This window comes from Corvus moneduloides, chromosome 4 (assembly GCF_009650955.1).
Source record: "Corvus moneduloides isolate bCorMon1 chromosome 4, bCorMon1.pri, whole genome shotgun sequence".
In the NCBI taxonomy this organism is placed as follows: domain Eukaryota; kingdom Metazoa; phylum Chordata; class Aves; order Passeriformes; family Corvidae; genus Corvus; species Corvus moneduloides.
Genome location: NC_045479.1, coordinates 13,513,521 through 13,530,171, shown reverse-complemented (window position 1 = coordinate 13,530,171; position 16,651 = coordinate 13,513,521). Strand labels below are relative to the sequence as shown.

The following is a 16,651-nucleotide window of genomic DNA, read 5'->3' as shown; positions in this document are numbered from 1 at the left end:
TATAATGAATAAAATTGCAAACCATGACATGAAGCCTATGCAAAACACATGTAAGTGCGGCATGAAAAGGTAACTCATGGCTCATAAGAGAGCAGGGCTATGATTGATTTCTTCTTTGTTGTACAGAAATAATTAATATTAGCCATGTTCAGTTTGCATTTGTGTCCCCAGAGAAGGAAGGTCTTATCTCATCTCACCTGAGCCCTTACACAAAGGAAACCTGCTGGGTTGCCTTCACCTGACTGGCTGTGAAGTGGCGAGGTGATGCCTGTGCTGAGCACTTTGAAATGCAAAAGCTGTTAAGTGTAGCCTGCTTTCAAACAAGCTGGCTCTTAAAACTGCAGTTTTCTTCCAAGGAAATTGCTTGTGTTTTCTTCACCTAAGCATCCACATGAATAAGCAAGCTGACAGAATGCTTGCTCACTGAAGAAAAAGATTCCACCCGCTTCTATTAATTAATAACAACATGAACAGCAAAAGCAGGAATGGCCACCACAGCATTTGCACACCTTTGTGTACCAGCCCTGCCTGAGCACACCAGTGTCACACACAGCTGTTAAGCTCGGGATTGCCTATTTCTCATGCATGAGTCCAAGTTCTTGCTTACTGTGTTTGCTCTTCCACCTGAATCTAGCAGCTCTAAAGACGGAAAGAACTTTGGAAATACTTGCAGGTGAGCAGTAGTATCTGATTTCTATAGGTTACAGCTGTTAGCATTAACCCAGGACACCCACTAGAGTTTCAAGGGGTCCTCTAAACACTGAGAAGCCAAGAACATGGAAAAGTTGTCAGGAAAGAAGGAAACCATTTACTCACCACACTCATGTAATGGAGCATGCGGCCGTCCACCTTCCCCTCATCAAACTGGGTCTTATACTGGGGCAGGCCAATGTCATCCAGCCACCCTAGGGCAGGACAGACACTCCTGTTAGAGTGGCGGCCAAGTTACCCAGCACCACTTACTGCTCCCATCCTCAGAGCCCCAAATGAGCCACTGTCCAAAGTCACTGCTTCAAGCATGCAATAAAAGCTTACTGGTAACCCAGTGGTAATCCAGTTTTCCATGGTTGTTTTCCTCTTCAGATCCCAGTGCCTGCAGAGCAAGCTGGAGCTTCTTCCGATGCAAAGGGTGCTTTATCCCAAGCTCCTGTGAAAGGAAGAAAAGCAGTAAATCTAGAGACAATTTTATTCTTCCCTCTGCTGAATGACAAAGGGTTTCTGAGAGTCACACTTTCACAGCATTGCTGGAGACCTGGCAGGTGCATTTTTTATTTGTTGAATTTCAGCGTCGTGTTAGCACATGTTCAGCACCAAAGGCCCACTTGCTGTGGTGGGTTAGTTTCACAGTGTGGTAGATTCATTTAAAGGAGTGATGGACTCCAAATTGTATGGACGTGTCGGCCACAATACTCTCATACCAGGTTTAAAAAAATCCCACAACATAATAAAAATGTTAGCATTCAAAATAATACTTGCTGGGATTAATTCCACCCCTCCCACTTAGGCAGGTAAAGTTAAAATAATTATTTAATTAAGAGCACAGGAATGTCCCAAGAATTACTGAAATTCATTAATGCTTCCAAATGCATAACATTATTCCCCAGTTTAGTTGCAAGTGCAGCCATTCCAGGATCTCTTTAATCCCATTTTCACTTTCACCAGTGCCTGCTGGTTAATGTTACCTCTGATAACACTACTGCAAGCCATTATGTTCATAATACACTTCTCTTATTCCAGTTGTAGTGTAACTACCCAATTGAGAAAACAGGCTTACTATTTGGTGAGGAGAGTGGTTTTTTAAAAGCTGAAAATTCAAACTTTAGCAAATACTATGGATTAAAAGTATAAATTGAATCGATTTCTTCTGTGTTTCCCATTTTAAAAAAAGAGACAAACAATTCTGCAACAATTAAAGACAGACTGATCAAGCTGTGTGTAACAAATCCTCGTTCCTCTTTGTATAAAATGGACAGAAAATACAATCAGACCGAAACAGCACCTTTTTACACCCTTCTCACACAGGCATAAAACAACTGTGGCACATACGAGTGCTAATGAAGCAGGGCTACAAACCCGTATGATAATGAGGCACTCTCACATGCATATTTTTAGAAGGTGCCATCGTCAATTTATGTGTCCATGCTTAATGAAGTTAAATCACATATTTGTAATTATTAGCTTCATTACAGAGCATTAAATTTCTACAAAACTTCACCTAAAAAGAAATAGATGTGGCATCACTGCAGGTGACAGTATTTTGAAAACTCATCTTGTTTACATTTTTTTGCCAGGTGCACTTTACAGACCTAATCTACATGCACAGAAACAGTGATTTTTTTGTACCTTTATTTGAAAGGAGTGTTTCCAGTATTCCTCACCTTTTCCAGATCCTGCTGAGAAGCCTGCAGAAGTGTTTGCCCAGACAGTATCCAGTGCCTGCCATTATTGATGTAAGAGCCAAGCCCTTGGTCCTGGAGCCAGTTGCAAACCTGCTCCTTGGTCCACTTTGCGAATGGCATGTCCAGCTCACTGCAGGAGATTTTACCCAAAAAACCCTGATAAATCCCGTGCTTCCAATTTCCTTTTCTCATAAATAATAAGAAAGCCAAAAGTTAAGCCTAATTCACATCTTGTGGGAGCTGGGACAATCTCTGAGGGGGAACCATAAGCACGATGAAGTTCTGGGTGCTGCTGATCTGTTGCCACTGCCACAATAAACACGGCCTACTAATCCTACTGAAAAGAACCTCTGCTGCCTAGCGTGGCTACAGCTCTGGACCGAGACCATAATGTTTCATTTTCTCCTTTAATCCCTGGAAGTGCAGCAGGAAAGGCACAGGAGGAGTATCTGTCGCTGCCACATGAGGGCTCACGTGCTGCTTCATGGCCCCATCCTGCGAGGGCGAGAGCTCAGCAGCATGACTCCACCACCCAGCCCGCCTCAACCCTGCAGAGACCCTCTCTCACAGGAGGAAGTGGCCTGGATCTGCCTGGTTTTGCTTAGCCAGGAGAGGGGATGTTCCATTTAGGCACTGCCCTCCTGCTCGGCTGGAGCCATTGGGATCCAAGCACCACCACAGGGGCCCCACTCGTGTCTTACTTGTGGGACTGCCCCAGGTCCCGTGACCAGCCCAGCCGGGGCCCCGCAGTCGCTCTCGTCCCTCCTCTCTTGAACTCCGTCTCGGACATGTCGTCTGGGTTGAAGGTGGTGGACTGACTTCTTTTAAGCCTACAGGAAGAAAGCACATTCACATTTGGCTAAGGAAAAGGCACGTTGCTGCTGCCACTGCAAGCAACACAGGCAAGATCTCTCCCAGGGCTTGTAGCTCCTCTTCCACCTGCCCCCAGCCTAGTGTTATCTCTCCCAAATACCACACAGGCTCCTGCTCCTGGGATATTAAACCATCGAGCCAACCGCTGGCGGGGGAGAAAGGGAAGGTGTGTTCCCAGCAAACCTCACCCAAGCCCCAGCTCTGGAGAATGGTCATCTCTCATCTTTTACTTACCTTCCAAACAACTTCTTGATTCCCCTGGCCTTTTTCCTGGAATCTGGAGAAGGTGGTGCCATCTGCAGACTATCTGCTTCTTTTGGGCGGGGGGGCAAGCCAGCCAGATCCAAGTGGTCTGCAGATCCCTTCTCCGTTTCAGCTGTTAGAAAATGTAAGTTCTGTCAAGACCTTCCTGTGCAGGACTGTACAGACGTGCTCCTGACCTTGGGAATAACTCCTGCTAAAATTATTGACAGCCACCATGCCAAGAAAATGGGGCAAGGACGGATGGGAAAATCCATGAGAAGTGCCACATGTTCCTTCTTCATGGGCCTGGCTGGTAACGCTCCAAGGCAATGCTCTGCTCTGGTTAAGTGCCTTGCATCCAAGGTGGGAAAATCCACCTTGTGAATCAAGCAGTGAATTAAATCCCAAATTTACTCCTCCTCAGGGAGTGTTCCTACAGTGCTTCCCCAGACAGAGCCAAGGCACGTGGGTGCCCAGAAACAATTCAGTGCAGTGGAAGGGAACTAAACCAGGAGTCCCCAAAGCACAGAAAAAACAAATAACTTCCCTGCAGATACCCTTCCCAATAACCTGTAGTATTTCATTCCCTGGCCAGGAAATTCCAGCAACAAAACTCCTGCCCCAGAAGGAGGGCCCTCTTCCGCTCACTTCTGCAAACTGTGGAATATTTTGTTCCTCCTCAGAGGAACACCACGGAGTTTAGGCTCTGTCTGAACAGTATCTTCTGAGTGATGAACAAAACACCTCTGATCAGAGACCCTCAACGTTACCACCCACTCTAAAAGCATTAAATCCTTGATCTGTAGCTGTTTTCCATGACAATGAACCTGAGGGTTCTTGTCCCCAAAGGGGAAGTTGTCACAAAAGCTAAACTATTAAAGGAAAAAACAATTTTAAGATCATTTAAAAAGAAAACTAATAGAATTGCAGTATCTACTAAACTACATAAGCAGAGATGTGCCAGCAAGTGCCAGATAGCTGAATAAAACTACCACGTGGAGATTATGCCAGTTGCTTGCTGGGGAAGAGGGAGAGCATGAGCTTGTTCAGCTGAAGCAGCCGTGGCAAGGCAGTCAGGCCTGGAATCACTTGCAGCATCTTTTAATATAGCTCTGTAATTAAATGACCATCACTTGTGTTTGAAATGGACTTTCAGACTTCCAGGAGAAAAGTAAAGAAAGCACTAAGGCAGAGCTTATATTGCTGGGACATGCGGTCTCAAGCCACAGAGTTAATGCTGAGACGGCCACAAAAGTGCCATGACCAGCAAGAAACTGTCAACTTTGCCAGTGTGTCCTTCTGCTGGGCAACCTTTAGATGATTCAGCCAGAACACCTATGAACATGTCCCATCTTCCACCTTGTCAAACCTTGCAGTGAAGCAACCAGGTCACACAAAAGATCATTTCCTGGCACTTTGGTTTGGCCACTATTGAGCACGGGGATCCTGCCAGTGAGAGAGACAGCACTAACATCGAACCAGGCTGTGGCATTCGTGGTTTTTGCTTAACTTGTAGAAGGTAAAGTGCTAGCTTAGAAAAAACCCAAAAACATGTAAATGGCATTCTAGAGAGAGAACACCAGGACAAGGTTGGGTGCATTAGAAGCAGAGATTTGTGGGAATTGCGCTGTTTGCTCCTCATAGCTCGCTCCTTTTCATGCACTGACACTATCCCGCAGAACAGAAAACATTTAGGGGGCCATGTGGGAAAAAGAAAGGGCCCAGAGCACTTGGTCTCTTTGTCACCCTAGGTGGCTGTACCACCACCCCACTGACACAGCTCTGATTCCTAAGGCAGGGCTCACCTGCCCTTGCCAGAACCACCCAGGGAATGCTCACATCACAAAACTGGTTTTTATTTACTATGTGAATGGCTCCTTCCCCATCTGCCCCAATTATTTCTCATTTGTTTTATTATATCATAAATACAACTACATCTAGAAGAGGAATTACACATGCTTTCCCTCAGAACTACCTGAAATGAATGCCTGGGAAATACAGCTCATTCCCTATGTCACCACCCTTTAAACTCTTCCAGTGGATGCAGGACAGGTGGCAGCACAAAGGTAACTAAGCATCACCAATTCTCACCTGGTACCTCAGTCTGTGGTAACTTTGTGCTCAAAGTTACAGCAAAGGTCTCTGCAAATTGACCCGCAATCTCTCTCATTAGTAGCAGCTACTCAGAACAGCACAGGTGACTTTTAGCGAGGGCAGATGTTACGTGAAAACTCCTTTTAGCGATGGGCAGAAGTTCTGCTGCAGAGCTCTGGTGCCTGGCTGTGGTTTGGGAAGTGTGTGGCCACAGCCAGCTGTTAGCAGCAGTCAGGGCACAGGGCTGGCATGGGCAGACATGCAGGATTACTGTACCTAAAGTAGGTGCACTGGCACTTCGACTGCGATCTTCAGATATCCACACAAGGCACAAACCCACACGCAGCACAACGGGAGAGAACACGCAGAGGTACAAGGTCAAACACAATTCCAAAGTCACGGCAACAAAGTAGGGGACAAAAGGAGGGAGGGACGTGAGACACAAGCGCCACGCAAACGCTGAACGCTGAATTCACACAGGGTTCGGATCACTGGGAAACGCCCTTTCACAACAAAGGAATGGAGTAGAGCTCTGTGGTGGGGAGGGAAGAACAGCACCGCAGTCGCTTTGGTGCAAGGAGGTCACCTGCTCCAGGACCCACTGCTCCTGTGAGGTGGCAAATATCTGGCCAGCAGCTGTACAGGTGGAAGCACTGAAATCTGGGTAATATCATAACTTACTCAAAGTCACAGCACCCTGATTTTGATGGCCCATCTTCCACTCCTTTATGAAAGCCACAAGTACTGCGCTTTGTTAGACAAATTAATTTCAGGACAAAACAGGGGATTACACAAAAGCACACATGAAATAAACCAAAACGAAGAGTCTAACCCTCAGAACAGACTGTACATCTATTCCATGTAAGCTAGGAAGTACCCAGGCTATATATCACAGGCAAATACGGGCAGTGTATCATCAATGTGTAGGTATGTTACTTGTTTTGAACAAAAGTTTAAAACTGTCTTGGACTAAGTAACAAAGCAGAAGCTATCCCCCTTCAGGCTTCTGAAATAAAGAGTTAAATTCCTAAACCTCGTGCAAGAGAAAAACAAAAACCTCAGATGACTGGCAGTAGATCTGATGCAGACTCACTGGATGCTTGAACTGGATCAGTGGAAAGACTACTAGAGCAGAGCAGTAAATGTAAGCAGGATTCCAGCTGGTGGCAACAGCGACTTCTGCATTAAGCAGAACATTTTCAATACCTAACTACCCCCCGCCCAGGTAAAAAATAAATGTGGGCTTGAATGACTTGCCAATCCTGTTCCTGTTGTCACCATCTCTTTTGCAAGGCTGCTTGTGAAAAATATAAATAAAGAGGAAGACTGAGTGCTGCTGCCCTATTTTTGTGTATCTGAAAAAAGATAAACAGAGGATGGAGCCAGGGGAAAAAAAGCCCACAAATCCCATGTGTGAACTACTGCCAGACAGCCAGCATTTCATACAGCAGCAAGCCCCTGCAAGGTCCCAGGGGAGATACCACAACAGGGTCTGAACCACATCAAATACTTCATTACATCACTGATTTTTTTTTTTTTTTTTTCTTGCTGTTTGATCTTTTCCAAACATTCTACTGACAAAAGTGCCACCGAGTCATGGTGAGATTAAGGCTGGCCTTGCTGCTTCTTGGGGCTGTTACAGCTGTTGTGAAGATGCTTCAAAATACAAAGAATCTGAATGCAGAGGCACAGTACCTACCCAGATTGGGGGCACTGGCAGTCCTCTTATTATTTTTGATCTTGAAAAAGCCTCGGCCAAAGGAAGATCTGGCTTTGCGGGTGCCGAAACTGTCCTCGTCGCCTGTGGCACCGTGAGATGGAGACTTGGGAGGGAGGGTTGCGAAATTATTGCCTTCCAGAGGAGGTTTCACCTGCTTGAATTAGGGAAATAAAGAGTCAGTGTAAGGGAATTGCAGAAAGCCTTTCCAGAGAGACCGCAAAGTGACTGCTGGCAGATGATCTGGGAAGTCCTTCTCATCTGTCACTACAAGAATACAGAATGTGAAAACCATAAAGAAAAACATAAACAAGATCTTCATTTGAACATGTTGTCCTGGTTTGGGCTGGGATGGAGTTAATTTTTTCTTTGCTGAGCACGGTAAAATGGTGCAGTGCTGTGTTTTGGATTTAGTAGGGAATAATGCGGATAACACTGGGATGTTTGGGTTGTTGCTGAGCCGTGAGTCAAGGACTTCCCATTTTCCCATGCTCTGCCAGAGAGGAAGTGCACAGGAAGCTGGGATGGAGCATGTCCAGGACAGCTGACCTGAGCTACCAAAGGAATATTCCACACCACAGGATACCATGCCCAGTGTATAAACTGGGGGGGTTACTGGGAAGGGGAGCCAATTGTAGCTTGGGGATGGGCTGGGCATTGGTCAGTGGGGGATGAGCAATAATCCTGTGGTGCATTACTCATCTTTTTTGTGTTTTCTCTCTGTCTTCTTCTCCATTTTACTATTAGTTTTGTTATTATTATTGTATTATTGTTATTCTGATTTTACTTTGTTTCAATTATTAAACTGTTCATATCTCAACCCCCAAGTTCTGTCTTTTTTTTTGCTGATTCTCCTCCCCATCCCACTGGAGCAGCAAGGGGGACCAGCTGTGAGTCCTTTGTTGTCAGCTGGGATTAAACCCTGACCTATGTTCAGGATCCAGGATTACTATCACTACCTGCTAAGAGTAAATTTTATTCTTTAAGATGTTCCTCAGTTTCTGTAAGGCTGACTTAGAGGTATGGAAAAGGTAAAAATACAGTCCTGGAAAGCTTTCCAGGGTCTCGGTCTCCCCCACTGGCAGCTGTAGGGGCAGTAAGTGGAAAGCAGAGAGACAAGGCCCCACAGTACATTGGTTCTCTGCTGAATGTCAGAGAGCTCTTTCTGTCCGTCACAGCTCTGCAATTTCTTAATTAATGGATTAATTGACTGTGTCCACTGCCAAAGCAAAGAGGAAATTACATACCAAGCACGGAGTATAAATGCCAAGAGAGATATCAGACACTCCAGTTAGCCAATTTAAAGCAGTACTTTAACCTTGTCAGCTGTTTCACTGTCGCTTTGAAAGAAGATGGAAGTAAAACCATTCACAGCCCAAATATAATCCTTTGGCTTTTGCTGAATCAATACAGCATTCATCCTACGAGTGGTAACTGAGGTCTGTCACCTCTGTCAGGTGTTCCTAGAGGTAAGAACTGCAAGCTGTGGCCTTAAGGTACCACAGGGTGACTGTTCTGCAGTGACAGCCTTTTCAGAAACACACTTGCTACTCACAGACAACAACTGAGAAACCCGAAGATTTTTAAAGAGACACTAATCAAAGATAATTACAGAGTCAGTAAAATACTTAATGGTTAGCTTTGCTAATTATCTAGTGGAGGAAAAACATTATCTTAGCTGGTGACCTTATGCTCAATTAGACTGGAAGATAATCCATGTGTGAGGAGGCTGAGCACTGAGCAGTGGCACTGATGGGGACACCCACCAGAGACTCCTCACCGTCCTGCCTGCAGGACTGCTATTCCCCCTCCGGAACCGCGCGCAGTTCCACACCTCCCAGCACCTCCTCCTCCAAAACCTGCCCATGTTTCTCCAAGGACACACATCACCACACACACACATTACCTCTGCTGGCTTCTGTGCACAGTCTCTGTCCTGTTTGGGAAAGATTAAGATGTTTAAAAAGTCATGGTTTATAGCCAGGGTTCAATTCATTATTGTTACCCTGAGTTAAGTTCTGACTCAAATACCCTTCCCTGACTGCTTCCTTCCCCCAAAATAAATCTCTTCAGAGCTGTACTTCACATAGATTAATCCTTGCTTGCTTTGAGGTCAGTGAGCTGACATGGAAATAGGGTTGCTTTGGTTCACTTTGTGAAGGGTTAGCTGTGCACATGATTAGTGACGCACAGAACGTTAAGGCACTCACGGGCAGAGCTGCCTGAGGGGACCCTAAGCTGGAACCAGACAGGGTAGAAGCCAAGTAGATAAAACACCCACAGCCTCTACTCCTTGTCTGTCCAAACAAACAAAAAACCAAAGACCCCCAACCCATGAACTCCAGCTCTTATCAGATTCTGGGGACATTTTCAGTCCTGTCAGCTTCCCCCTGTAAGGCACAGGAGGTATCGGGATTCAGGAGTTTCGAGGAGTTCAGGCTGTCACAAAAGAGCCCACAAATTGCCCTGATTTGATGGCATCACTAGAGATTAGCTGCTTTTGGTCACTTCCACAGAAACCTACACTGAAGCTATCCCCAGACATCCAACAGCTCAGTATTTTGTTCCTGACTATCCAAAATATAGTCAGCCCAGACTGTATTTTATAGTGCATTAATTACATGGCCTTCCAAAATTATTCACCTTAAACACAGGTAGGAAGTGGTGGTGGGAGTTATCTTTTTCTTGTCTTAAATCAGAAAAGCATATCCAGTAAAAAAATCTCACCTCATTATCTGAGGAAAAACACAGCAAGAGAGTCTCAGGTAAAAGCCTCATACAAAGAGGACAAAAAAAGCACCTCTGTTTTCAAGGACAGATTTTCTCCTTTAATAAAATGTGGAAGATGTCACATGTGTGTGACCACTGCCAACACATGCCACAAGGAGCCCTGCTTTGACTCTGAATTTCTCAGAAGGCAACACAACAGCCACAGGGTCACAACAGAGATGTCACCCCTATCTGCAAGGAGATGGGAAGAAGAGACCAAACCTACCATTTCAGATGCCTCTTTCCTCAAACTGCTCAGACTGCAGGACTTCTGCAGCGAGGAAGTTCTGAAAAAAACAACATAAAAACCAAGCTCAGTTATTAGAATTAAACTTGCTAAGATAAAGACACTCACAGGAATCAGCTTTACAGAAAGCATTATAATACATGATGAGATGTACTAAACCCAGAGATATTTTGAATTAAGATGCAGTAATCAGTGCAGTAAATGCAGTCATCAGAGCCCATCCAATTTAATGAGACACTGTAAGAACTTCCACACTGTAATAACTGCTGCTTTAGGGAATATGGATATGTGGCAGAAACGAAAATTATTTTCTCATTGTAGTCAGCTGATCATCTTCCCCCCACTGTCACAAGAAAAAAGCAAATCAAGCATGCACTACGGAAAACTACAAATTTCAAAGTATATTGACTACCACCAAATTAGAGATGCTTCACAATGCAACAGGAAGTACCCTGTGCCCAGATAAGCATTAATATGAAAATAATGATCATGAAAGCATGGGACATGAGCAGAAACCAACCATCAGCAAAAACCATCTTGGCTAGAATTAACTGACCTATTTCCATGTGTATGTAAAATATGGGGAGTGCCTTGGGGGGTTTCAAATTGACCATCACATTTCAATATCTCCCCTGAACAGTTTTGATCATGACACTTACACTGGACTATCACACAGATGAGTTTCAGGGGAAGAACCTGTTGATCTTCCTTCGCTGTAAAAACAAAAAAATTATGAAAAAAGGCTGAGACAGAAATCCTATGATCTCAGCCTGCTTTAATTCTGTTTTCACTTCAGCTCTTATGGTACTAACACATGGCAAATTTTCCCCTCTATGGCAGCATGTCTTGTAAAAGATAAAGGACAAAGGTGAGCTCAAGAGCCCCAGGAAAGCCAACTCTCACTGTAAGATGATGACAATACTGAACTATTCAGCTTAAATAAATGCAGAGATTCCAGCAGGATCTGCAGCAGCACAAGGAGTGGAGGTCACCATTTCCCTGTCACCACCAATGCACAGGGCACTTTGCTGCAGTTCAGTGCTTGCTTTGGTTTTTTCCAAGAGGAGACACAGGTGAAATCCCTGCTGGTGATGGCTTGAGCTGCAGGAGGAACATGTACAACACAAACCCAGCAAACCTGGGCTTCTGGATAGGATGCTTTCCTCAATTGGAACTGGAAAAATCACACATCAAATTGTGCTTGCACTGATGTTTCACATTGAGATTGATGATTGTTTTAAGTCAACAACATTTCCTTGCCTCTGGATTCTTAGTATTTGGTACTCCTTAAGATAAAGCCAGGGATTTGGACCCAGAAGAAAAAAACCCAAGCACAGCCTTTGTTTAGCTGTGACTCTGGAGTGCTTTTCTGTACTCCCTGCAGTGCCAGTGCAGGTCTGCAGGGATTGGGTTTCCTCCCAGGACAAGGAGGGTGCAGGATTAGAAATGGTGGTGGAAGGTGACAGCTACTCCTCACCAAGGAGCTGCCACTGGTTCCCAGCACGGGGACACCCCTGGGTGCCACAGCTCAGCCACAGCCCCAGGGTGCAGCCACATATCCCTTGAGTTTCCCACCCTCCTCAGGTTAGAGCTGGAAGCCCTTTAGTTCTGGCAGTGCCTTACAACCATCTTTAGCAGCTGTGAAAAATGTCTGAGTGCAAATCACCAGGGCTGGCACAGCCAGTGCCAGCCCAGCCAGGCCTCGATGATGCAAACCTAGGCCAAAATAATGATTCTGTGGCTTTCATTGCATTAGATCAGCTTCCCTCTCCTTCTGTTCATTCCTTGTGAAGCAGCTGGTACAGACCATGAGCGCTGCTACAACAGCAACCAAACCGGCCCTTGCTTACGCAGGATTTAATCAATGCACTTGAGGAACATTAGCTTAGTTTGCTGCAGCTAGCCAAGGGACTTCTGGCCTTGTTTACCTGGCTAATGACTTGATAATTCAGTGACTGACAAATTATTGCCCTCCTTAAACATCACAGAAGATTTGATTTACAATTGAAAAATACATGGAAACCATAATACCCCATTTCACTGGCAGGCTCTGGCCTAGGGTGTATTTTCAGTCTCTCTGCAACAGTTTCTGAGCTCTTGGAAGTTGATGAAAGGGAAGGGATTGAAATCTGTAAAATGCTGGTGTGGATCTGTAAGGAATTCTGAAAAGAATGAAGAATATGTGTTACAATCTTCTGAGCTGAAATGAAGCAATCATAAATGAAAAAAGAGTAACAGATAAACCCTGAAAAGAAGGATCTGAAATAAGGTTTCAAAAGTGCTTTTTTCCCTGTTGTAATAGAATGATTTACTCCTTGAAAGATGGCACTGCAGATAAAACATGAATCATTGCACAGTTAAGCTATAGCATAGACAAAAATCTCAGAAGTCTCCCAAGGCTGCCTGCTAAATCTGTCTCTACCACAGACACCATGAAGGGTAGCTCACTTTTCAGGTTTAATCCTGTCCTCAGACACCCAGAGAAGACCAAAAAGCTGCTAAACATTTAATTTAATTTCATTTTCTTCATAGCATGTTCATGCTGTTTAAGTAAGTCAAGACCCTGCCTTGACTGGGAGCTTAGAGAAGAGGTCTATAATTTTATTACTGGAAAATCTGATTGCAAAAATCAGAGACTGGACTACAACCTACTTATCATTTATCTGAATAGATGCAATTATGATTGCATCCTTTTAAATATGACAAGATGCATTTAATAAGTTCCAACATATTTACTTCAAGTTTGTGACAAATTAAATGTAGCTCCTAAAGCAGCTATGTTTGATAAGAAAAATAATTTCTATGTCTAATAGAAAGTCATTTAGATCTGTTCTCATGATGAACACAGCTATTTGCTGTCTTCTGATTCCATTTGAGCATTAAGAAAAAGAAGTTTAATTGAATTCCTCAGCAGCTTTCACAAGAAAACGACTTTCTCCAAAAGGATATGAGACATTACAAAAAACTCTGCAACCCAGAAAAAAATCTTTTCAGGAACTTGAGTTTTGTCATCTGCAATATGAATGCAGCACAAGTAATGTTTTCAAGGAACAATGGCATTAAATAAAGAGAAGAAAAAAATATACCTCTTCATGAATATTCACGTTGAACTCATCGTGGATTGGAGATGCTGTTACCGGGGTTGGGGATGGGCTTTTCTCTGGGTCAGTCAGACTTGGTGTGTCCAATAAACCCATGGAAACAGACCCTGAATTCAAGTCTTCACTTTCACTTTCCTTGCCTGAAGGGAGAGAACATGGAACCTTGTTGGTTTTACAACCCTTGCTCCCACACAAGGTGCAGCCAGTGTGCTCAGTTATGGGCCAAAAATGGAAGGATTTGATTGCTGGGGGTTTTTAGGACAGACTACAGTAGGAGAAAGGGAGTCATGGCCAAGTGTCACTTCCCAATTCAACCACCACAACACAGCAGGGTTGGAACCGAGGGAGGCCAAAAAGCCCAGCAACCACCCTCAGGGCATTTAGTGGCATCAGTTTCAACAAGCTGAATAAACTGGAGTACTTCTTTCTTGTCTGTTCTGGAATTTCATTCTAAATACTTTGTTTCCGTTATTCACTAAGGAAAAGACCAGATGGTCGAGTCTGCCTGAAATTTAAGATGTCTCTGTGGTATCTTCAAGGTACCCTGAGGAAAAATGCAGCTCACTGCTCAGGAGTCTATCACCAGCCTAGAAGTGACCACATCAGGTCTGCAGCCTGCCACAAACTCAGTGTGTCTCATTTAGGTACTGCTGAAGCCCACACCACCGCTGGTATCCTCTGCTCCTTCCACCCTGGATGCTCCTGAACTGCCTCAGTGCTACCAAAAGGCTTGGACTGGTTGTGAAAGACAGTACTTTTGAAAAGGTGACCAGAAATCCGGTGCTCATTGCCAAAGGCCTGAGGCAAACACAAACCGAAGTCTGTTCACAGCAAAAACCTCTCTTGGCCATTTTTCACTGCCTGAAATCTCTGTCCATGCTCCAGGAAGTGGCCATGGAGCACAGTTCCCAGAGAATCAAGGTCTGTTCTAACACCCTGTTGTTCTTGAAGGCACAGCACTGCAAGAAAAGGCAACGCCCATTTAAAAATTGCTCTCCCTTCAACACTCAGCGCGGTGAGAACCCAACACCACAGAAATACATATTTTGCTTCTTCCCTCTAGTTGGGCTATTGACAATCTTCCCTCTCTAAACGGGTCTGGAAACCTCCACCAGTCTTAGAATACATGGAATGGGCCATTACATGTTGTGGTACAGATACAGCTTCTGCTTCAGCCACACAGTTAAGCTCAGCACCACAACACACCTGGAGTTTGAATGACAGAAGAGCTTCATTTTTTTTTGGTTGTACAATACCTTTTTTACCTTGAGCCAGTATCACCATGTCTTGGACTTTCTTGTACCTATTCAGAGATTGCCGAAGCTCTTCTATCTTCCGATCCTAAAATAAAAGGAAGTTGTGACTGTGCTTCCTCCCCCAGAAATAAGAAGCACAAATACTAGATCCTTTAGTTTAACTGGCTGTGAGACTAAAAGAAATGGGAAGTGTGGATGGGACAGGACTCAGAATGCTGAGAAGCTTTGAAATACCAAAAATTGTATTTAGCAAAAACTATCATCTGATTAACCACCAGAACTGTCCCAGCCTTGAAAGTGGATTTCAGCTCCCCTGTTAAGTCAAAGGCAGAGCATAATAAATTTGCCATGTACAAAAGGATTTAGGGCTTTGGTGATCAAAAGAAAACATCCTACAAAATGCACATGCATATGAAAGAACACAACCATGTATGAAAATAATTCATACTTCACAGAAAAGCTCTTTTGGAAATGCAGCCTGTGATTTGGCACTTGTATGGAGCTCTTTGCATTTGCAGAACACAGTGCAAAATTAATCACACTGAATTCAACAAAACAACAGTGTAAGGACTCTGTACAGATCCTGTGCACATGCACAGAGCTCATAAATGCTCATAGCCCCTTAAAGGCACTGCAGTGCTTCTGACTGCAGAAAATCATCGATTTGTACAGACCTGATTTTTCTGACTGCAGAAAATCATTGGTTCTTACAAGTCTGATTTTTAACTGAATTGTGAAAAGCTCACACATGAAGGTTTCCTTAGAGATTTAAATCAATCTTATGAATGATTACTGAAAAAAATAATGACTTTGCTACCTTCTCTTCATTTGCTGCCATTAGAGATTCTACCGCCTTCTTCATTTTCTGTACCTCTATATCTAAAAACACAATACAGTTCTCCAAGTCAATTTAAGTAAGTGTAAGGAAATAAGAAAAATAAAATACCTAGAAGCAACTCAGTAATATCTGAAAGTAGATTTACAAGTTTACAGACAAAACATAACCCACTTGAATTCTATTTTAGATGCAAACACAAAGAGGAAAGCTATTTTTCTTCAAAACCTCTTCTCTGACATTTTTATCAAGGAAATGATGAAATTCAGGAAATTTCCTTCCTCCCCCCACCCCTCTCCAAGCCTTAGAAGAATGGAAAACTCGAGAGTAAAACTACTGCTTGACTTCCACTATCTCCATCTTTCAAATAACCAAATATCTGCAAAACAAGAAGTTCAACATAAAATAAATACTACATTTGGAATGCAGTGAAACACATCCTCATTACAAGACTCAACAACCACCCCAAATGGCATCTCACAAACCCACTCGACAAAGCCATGGGATTAATGGATGTGATGAAGGAAGCACCGTGCAGTGATGCTCAGCCCTAATCCAGCATGGATGGAGGAATGAGGAGGGCACAGTGGAATGATACAGGTACTTGCTGTGATGAGCAGTCATGCTGGAATATTACATTGCAGTTCAGACCTGGGAAAGGTTCCTAACACAGACAACAGTGTTCTGTGCTTCATCTATAATCCTTATTTATCAGGAAGTACAAATACATGGGAACATGTATATTCTGGAGGTGTTCTGGACTAGGAATTCAAAAGAATGGAAATATTCTCCATTTTTTCCTAAAGATCTACCTTGCATAAATGAAGTAAAATTCAAATTTAGTACAAATGTAGGCAGGTGTCCAAACTCACAGACAAAAAAGCCTTGTTTCAGCTTCCTAAAAATTAATGGAAAGCAAACAGAGCAGGAAGAACATTCTCCTCCTTAATGAAATGCAAGAAGAAAAGAAGCTGCCTGGCTGGCTTTCTAGATGAAAGATATTTAGACACATCAGGCTAAACCAGCAACTGATCCAGTTCCAGTGATTTTCCCTCAGTTATGCTGGCTGAAAATCTGGTCTACTGGATTGCAGCTGCATTTCACCGAGAGGCAACTG

General features: G+C 43.8%; 1 protein-coding gene across 18 annotated transcripts in view; it reads right to left on the bottom strand.

Moving 5' to 3' along the window:
* PPFIBP1 (PPFIA binding protein 1) overlaps positions 1-16,651 on the bottom strand; it is a 102,619-nt gene that overhangs the window by 7,174 nt on the left and 78,794 nt on the right. For 11 of the 18 annotated variants that reach the window (XM_032105586.1, XM_032105592.1, XM_032105594.1 and 8 more), the window contains 14 exons: positions 15,517-15,578; positions 14,700-14,784; positions 13,429-13,583; positions 12,374-12,504; positions 11,002-11,055; positions 10,322-10,382; positions 9,233-9,262; positions 7,309-7,483; positions 5,886-5,918; positions 3,507-3,648; positions 3,101-3,229; positions 2,379-2,529; positions 1,036-1,147; positions 817-905 (listed from right to left, as the gene is read on the bottom strand). In XM_032105586.1, coding sequence (XP_031961477.1) covers positions 817-905; positions 1,036-1,147; positions 2,379-2,529; positions 3,101-3,229; positions 3,507-3,648; positions 5,886-5,918; positions 7,309-7,483; positions 9,233-9,262; positions 10,322-10,382; positions 11,002-11,055; positions 12,374-12,504; positions 13,429-13,583; positions 14,700-14,784; positions 15,517-15,578 — 1,409 coding nt within the window. The remainder of the gene's footprint in view (positions 1-816; positions 906-1,035; positions 1,148-2,378; positions 2,530-3,100; positions 3,230-3,506; positions 3,649-5,885; positions 5,919-7,308; positions 7,484-9,232; positions 9,263-10,321; positions 10,383-11,001; positions 11,056-12,373; positions 12,505-13,428; positions 13,584-14,699; positions 14,785-15,516; positions 15,579-16,651) is intronic. The other 7 variants (XM_032105593.1, XM_032105603.1, XM_032105604.1 and 4 more) reach the window with 3 other exon arrangements.